The sequence below is a fragment of the Tachysurus vachellii genome, chromosome 13, assembly GCF_030014155.1.
Source record: "Tachysurus vachellii isolate PV-2020 chromosome 13, HZAU_Pvac_v1, whole genome shotgun sequence".
Taxonomy (NCBI): Eukaryota; Metazoa; Chordata; class Actinopteri; order Siluriformes; family Bagridae; genus Tachysurus; species Tachysurus vachellii.
In genome coordinates, this window is record NC_083472.1 from 1,227,408 (window position 1) to 1,235,000 (window position 7,593).

At 41.8% G+C, this 7,593-nt stretch overlaps 1 protein-coding gene across 1 annotated transcript in view; it reads right to left on the bottom strand.

Moving 5' to 3' along the window:
* ntrk3a (neurotrophic tyrosine kinase, receptor, type 3a) overlaps positions 1 to 7,593 on the bottom strand; it is a 182,828-nt gene that overhangs the window by 134,385 nt on the left and 40,850 nt on the right. The window contains exons 2-3 of the mRNA XM_060885033.1: positions 6,076 to 6,150; positions 3,506 to 3,577 (exon numbers count right to left, since the gene is read on the bottom strand). Coding sequence (XP_060741016.1) covers positions 3,506 to 3,577; positions 6,076 to 6,150 — 147 coding nt within the window. The remainder of the gene's footprint in view (positions 1 to 3,505; positions 3,578 to 6,075; positions 6,151 to 7,593) is intronic.

The window sequence follows — 7,593 nt, forward strand, 5'->3', positions numbered from 1 at the left end:
AAACACACCCAGTTTATCACACAGACACACCCAGTTTATCACACAGACACACCCAGTTTATCACACAAACACACCCAGTTTATCACACAAACACACCCAGTTTATCACACAAACACACCCAGTTTATCACACAGACACACCCAGTTTATCACACAGACACACCCAGTTTATCACAGACACACCCAGTTTATCACACAGACACACCCAGTTTATCACACAAACACACCCAGTTTATCACACAGACACACCCAGTTTATCACACAGACACACCCAGTTTATCACACAGACACACCCAGTTTATCACACAGACACACCCAGTTTATCACACAGACACACCCAGTTTATCACAGACACACCCAGTTTATCACAGACACACCCAGTTTATCACAGACACACCCAGTTTATCACACAGACACACCCAGTTTATCAAACAAACACACCCAGTTTATCACACAAACACACCCAGTTTATCACACAGACACACCCAGTTTATCACAGACACACCCAGTTTATCACACAGACACACCCAGTTTATCACACAGACACACCCAGTTTATCAAACAAACACACCCAGTTTATCACACAGACACACCCATTTTATCACACAGACACACCCAGTTTATCACACAAACACACCCAGTTTATCACACAGACACACCCAGTTTATCACACAAACACACCCAGTTTATCACACAGACACACCCAGTTTATCACAGACACACCCAGTTTATCACACAGACACACCCAGTTTATCACACAGACACACCCAGTTTATTATGATTGTATAGCCATTGTTAGCATTTCACATAGCATTCAGCGTAACTATAAATATGCTACACTGTGTAACTTCAGTAAAATCCCAGCCTGTGGTGTTTAACTCCTCCCTCACGAGTGGCTCCTGTTTCTGATTATTAACTGCAGTAAGGATCAGAAACGCTGAGCTGTAAATGCAGCGCTATGGAATTCTTGCAGCGTGATAGAGGTTAAGCGGTGAGGTTAGCACTTATAGCCTTAATAACACGTTCCCGTACATTAGACCTACATGTCTACAATATTTTCCAGTCGATGCCTGAAACGCTGTATCGATTAGCACAAGCTCCGCATCCTTCAGGTGTCGCCCAGGCGACGCTAATGACTGGATCAGTGTCAGAGATGTCACACCTCTACGTGCACGCTGCTACTTTCATCCGCATCTGGAATCAATTATGGATATCAAATATATTTTTAAATGACGGCATCTGTGAGGTGTTTATTTGCAGAGAACGCAGAGAGAGAGAGAGAGAGAGAGAGAGAGAGAGAGAGAGAGAGATTAGATCTGTGTATCATCACATACAAATGACCTGCTTTGATTTTAAAGTGAGGACAATTTGTGGAAAAATGAAAAACACAAATAAGGTTATTGAGATTGGAACACGAAGCTTCACAGCGTGGTCTTTTATGCAGTGTGATGTAGTCATACACGGTGACAGATATATTATACACACACACACACACACACACTTTTTATGAAGCTGCCTGCACCCACGCGTGTCATTCAGATGAAACGTGGAGGCACTTTCAGGTGGTGATGGACAGCCCAAATTGGGTGGGATCGGCAGGAGGTGACAGCCAGCGACTCATCATGCTTTCTAGCCAAATGGGGAAATAGCAGACCTGTCACATTCTCCCGTTTCAGCCTTCATTAACCAAATCATCTCTCGCTCTCTGCACTTCTTTCATTCTCGCTCTCCCTCACTCATTCTAGCGTAAGGCTCCAGTCAGACTCTCCACCTCCAATAACCTTTGTTTATGTAAAGCGGGAAACAGAAACCTTCACACAACCAAAATAACACGAGGTAAAAGACCCGCATGGCTCTGAACAACTCACACAATCCACACCTTCTTTTGAAGGTTTTTACATCCACATATATTTCTCAAGGTCTCAATAATCCATGTTTATGTCACGGGACGAGTTCTGTGGAGAACTTCATAGTTACTAAAGATGCACGAAGACACAAAGTCTGCTTGTGATCAGAAAGTGAGTAGAGGAGATGTCTTGTGCATGCAACAAGCTTTAAGATCTGCCTTCAAAGCTGATGAGAAGAATAAAGAGATTTCACAGGTTCCCATAAATGTGCAGAACTCACAAGGCAACGTGAAAATCATTTTCACTACTGGCTAATTAAAAAAAACAGTATTCACTCAGCAATATACATAAAATGGTGTGTTTATTTGATGAGTTTATATTTTTTATCATTTCATTATTTACCTAAACAGACATGAATCTAAGCAGAACATCAGCCGTGAAGGAGAACCTGCTAGCGGACTAGATCGTTAGCTGAGAAGGACATGTTCTTCTTCTCATGGAATAAATGACTTCAAATCATTTGTCAAATCTGCTTTACTTCAACCTGATTAATGTTGTTTGGTTGTAGAAACTGAACGTAGAAACTGATCATGTAACAATATAAGGAAAAAAACTAGCATTGATCTTTGCACTGTATGCTCATATTCTGAAACTCTATAACTAAGATTGAAAAAAAAAAGGAAAGTGATAGAGATAACAGGTGAGTACTGATAAGAACATGTCCAGATTTTCTTGAGGTCTGGTTAAAGTTAAAGGTGCGGTCTCCGTTGTTTGAAAGCCAATGTTGACATATAAAATCACCAAAACAAACACGCCCCTAACCCAAACGGGTCCCACCCCTGTATTGATAGCTCCGCCCACACATACATACGTAACCCAGGCAACTACTGGAAAGAAATGTGTCTTTATCATAGCTGAAGTGAAGAACAATACGATTGTAGATAAACAAACAAGTAAAAATGACACACAAACATAATCATGTAAAGGACAAAGACATATATTAGTTCTGTGTAACAAAGCAAAACCAACGTTACTCACCTATCGAGAAGGAAAAAAGCGCCTCGGCGTCTTAAGTAAAGTTGGTCACATATTCACAGATTGGAGTTTCCCGAGTCAATAACTCCTGAGCTAAACACTGTTACTACACAAAACACGGTTGTAGCTGCGTCTCTACATTACTACGATAGAAAAGAGGTGTTATTTGTGTAGTAACAGCGTTTAGCTCAGGAGTTATTGACTCAGGAAACTCCAATCTGTGAATATGTGACCAACTTCCTGCTCCTTCAGTTCTCTCCAGCGCTGGAAAGCTGATCCTATATTAACACGTCCTACTTCTTACCTTATCATAAGTCTTTCTTCTCTTTCTTTCTTTGTTTTTATCCTCCATGTCAATGTTAAAACCGCTTTCTGCTAATGTCACACATGCGCACTGAACACTCTCTCCGCCCATATTGACAAGACACGCCCCTTTCTGCTCATTGGCTACACGTTAGTTTTGATTTTTGTTTAGTTTGTCGTCCCGACTCAGTTTTCTGAAGCATTTCTCAAACAACGGAGACCTCACCTTTAAGGTTTAAGACATTTACATTTCCCATTGGAGTAAATGATCCCTATTTGGATCGCGTCGTTTTCTTTTTCTTTTGGTACAACTTTACTTACATGTAGCGTAGATGCGGGTTCTGGGCAAAAGCTCGAGACTGGATGGTCCTCAAATTGCAGTTCATGATAGTCCTGAAAGAAAAAAGAGCAAATATTTTTGTTTTCCTTCTCAACTACCACTGTGACATTTTCCCAAACACTTGTAGGAGTGTGCACACTGGAAGAGGGCTTATTGTAAATGACTGCGAAAGCTAAGCCACGATGGTATCTATGGAAACCGGCATTCAGACAGAGAGGGCCTGTGGATCGCACCAGCGTCAAACAGCGAGTGTGCTGATTACCTGCTGATTTGACGTCGCATTTGAGGTAAATCATAGGTCTGGCTTGAAGCACACGACTTGTGAGAGGATGAGAAAGGTGCAGTTTGGTTGTTTTAACCTGACATGACACCGGCGCCGTCTGAGCCGATAATTATTCAGACGGCTAAAGGAGATGATAAAAAAGCGCAGCAGCTTCTCTTTCTCCTGAGGTATCATTACAGCCAGCGTCCTCATTGGAAAAGCAACCTCTCCTCCCTCTCATCGTTGCTCTCGCTGGCATCTCAAATCAATTATGTATATTGAATCCATTTTTATCACCGGCATCTGTAAGATGTTTATCCGTGCTGAGCGCTCGCTCCTGTTTTCATTTACGGCCGTGTGAAGGAGTAATCAGATCGTTGTCTCCTTGGGGTCGAGCCCACACACAGCCATGGGTTGTGATGCAGGACTCGAATCGTTCCAGCTGTTGGTTGGTCTGTGATTTTGATCCTGCATGCAGAGGAGCCTTATGGTGCTAAAGATTACTGACTGGTTTCAATCAGTGCACTAGAGTGAATATTAAGGTGTCTCTGCTCTGTGAGGACTGTTCTTGTGTACTGGATCTTTTGGTTTATTATTTAGAACACTATTATGTCGGTTCCTCACAGTACCAAAATCACAGGATTGGTCTTGAGCTCTGGTGTACGTATTCCCTTTGTGTTTGGGTCTCCTCTGGGTTCTCCTGAGGGTTTCCTCTGTTTTCTCCACCAGATTTATTCTGGGACCTCTGGGTGGATTCCTCTGGACCTCTGGTTGGTTTCCTCTGGGATCTCTGGGGGGTTTCCTCTGGACCTCTGGTAGGTTTCCTCTGGGATCTCTGGGGGTTTCCTCTGGACCTCTGGAGGGTTTCCTCTGGATCTCTGAGGGGTTTCCTCTGGGATCTCTGAGGGGTTTCCTCTGGGACCTCTGGTGGGTTTCCTCTGGATCTCTGAGGGATTTCCTCTGAGATCTCTGAGGGGTTTCCTCTGGGACCTCTGGGGGGTTTCCTCTGGACCTCTGGTGGGTTTCCTCTGGGATCTCTGAGGGGTTGAGCTCCTGAACAACTGTCGTTCCAGCGATATTAACATGTGCATTGGGAAAAAGCCACATGGATTCTGTTCTTGACCGTTCATTGACCTTCACGTTCCATGACCACATGTATCAGATCTGGTATCCCATTAAACATTAGACTCAGGTCTGATTCCAAGACTCTGAATTTTTGTGCCCAAACACCAGACTTGCGTCATATTAGAGCAGAACTTCAGAAACATGTCATTTGACAACCTGCAAATCTGAGTGATGCTTTAAGCTTCATTTTTGTTTCTCACGATTACATTTAATGGATCCATGAGAAGAGTGTTTTCCTCTCATATGCCTAGGACACTGGGAATTATCAAAAAACTCTACAAAACTCCTGGAGTTCCCTGTTTTCAAGTGTTTAATGTTTAAAGTCAAGGCGCTAGTTTTATGCTAATGCAAAAGAAAGAAATTACACCATCGGAGTAAAAGATGGATTCAGCTTTTAAATTTACAATAGATTCTAAATCCATGCTTATTTTATTCATTAGGCAACCTTAACATCTGATCTTGAACTGGTAGAAACATTATTACAGAGAAGAAATTCTCTGGTTTCTTGATAGCTCCAGCGCAAGCAGCAAGCGGTTCTGAGTCGTCTATTGATTTCTTAATATAATTAAACATAAAATATAATGACAGATCAATAAAAAGAGTTAAAACAGAGAGAAGCAATGAGATGCTGTGGTTTTCGGACTGGGTTCTGGGCGCTAGTGGAGTATCGACAAACGCTAGTAACCGATGAGAAACATGCTAATCAGTGCTGCTGTAATTGCTTTAAGCCTTTGGAAATTGGCTAGGAGAAAATGTGCATGTGCTAGCATGTGTACGCGAGATGGTGTGAGGATTAGCTTCCCGTTAGGCATCCGCGGACATGTTTTGGAAGAGGGCGGCTACAGCCGGCCAATCAGGAAGAGGAAAGGGAGAAGGAAAGCCGAGTTGAGTTCTCATCCAGACGCCGGCGATGGGGGACGTAATTAAATTTCCTGGCTGCTCCAGTGCTGTTTATTGGATCAGTGCAAAGCAGACCTTGGGGAGGATCTTTTTGTTTGTGGGCCGACTTAAAAGGAAAATCCACGTTGCTAAAGTTGACCACTGGGAGATGAGAATGCCCAGCTGACCGCCTAGCATCGTCACAGAGCGCTAATCCAGAGATCTACCGGTCTGGTGTAAAGGAAATATTAGCAATATAGTGCTAAAAGTGCTAATGCTACTCACAGTCTCTGGATTCCTGTGTACAGCGCCATGTCAACTTCCTGTACGGTTTGCAGACCCAACCAGTTCTCGATGTGTCTGTAGAAAAGAAGAAAAAAAAACATCAGCAAGGGGTCAGAGAGCTCAGGCTAGTCAGCTAGCATGCAGAAACTAGTCAACAGACATGTTATTCAGACGCACATGTCCACAGATGTTAAACGTGTCTCTTACACAGAAGCATTCTCTCAGAAAGAAAAGTACAAAGAACATAAATAATTGTGTACGTTTCTCAAAAGCGTCAGAGCTTTAGAGTTTAAGCTTTGCAGTTCCTCCATAACAAGATAAGGAGCTCCCTCGTTTAATGGAGGTTCCACAACATAACCGTAAACCGTTGGCGGATCAATTTAAACAGAATTTATTTTAATGAAATTTAAAGATATTATTCAAAGATATGCAGATAAGTGGGCGGGGTTTAGGTTCCTAGCTGTTAATTTTCTCTCGTTACGATTCGTTTCTCAGAAACTTTACGCTTCAGGCCTGAACATTTAAATCAGATAGAAAACTAAAGTGTTGATTAAAGCAAATGGGCTCCAGATAAAGACGGACTAAAGAGGTAATTTCTGCTCTTTATGGAAGGCGAGAACGGCGAAGGCTGATGGAGAATCTGGAGCTCTGGCAGCAGCAGATGTGAGGAGATCCAGCTGCTGTGAGCTTTTGTGAGAGAGAGAAAAAGACAGAGAGAGAGAGAGAGAGAGAGAGAGAGAGAGAGAGAGAGAGAGAGCATGAATTCATAACACACATATGCTGATTAATGACTGTTTTCTTCCTGGAGCCATGCGAGAGACTCGAGTGAACACCACTTCAGGCCATCGCTGTGTTGTGCAGATAAAGCCGAGGCTCTCTGGAGGAAAACTGCAGCAATCACCGAGAATCAAAGAGAAACTTACTGCTGGGCGTCTCAGCGCTTTACAGAGGAACTCTAATGCAGTTTATTAATGTGCCATTTAAAATTCAACTCCAAGGAGTTCATTCAGCAACCAATTTATACATTTTCCAAGCAATTAATATGCTGGGTTTTTTTTAGCTACAATGCTAATGTGAGGTATTTGTACAGTTTAGCCACCAGTTTAGCGTCTTTCCTCAGCAGTAAGCGATGTTTCAGTGAAAAAATAAATGTCGGAATCCTGTAATCTTATTCATTTGCATTATGTCAAATAATTATTAAAGTTTATATGTGTTTTAATTTTTCAAGGAAAAATTTTGGGGAATTTATATTGAATTTTATTTTATTAATTTTTATTGAATTTTTTTTTTTCTTCACAAAATTTGTTGACTTATTAACATTTGAAATTTGAATTCTTTTTTATATTTCACCTGAGATGGATTTTCCTCTGACTTTACACAATTAATTAATTAATTTATTATTATTATTTTCCAACAGATCATCATTAATTGTTAATCTTTGCTACTTTCACAGTCAATTATCGGCATGTGACATGGCGCACACCGCCGAGTTAATTACAGATCTCAGCACTTTAATGT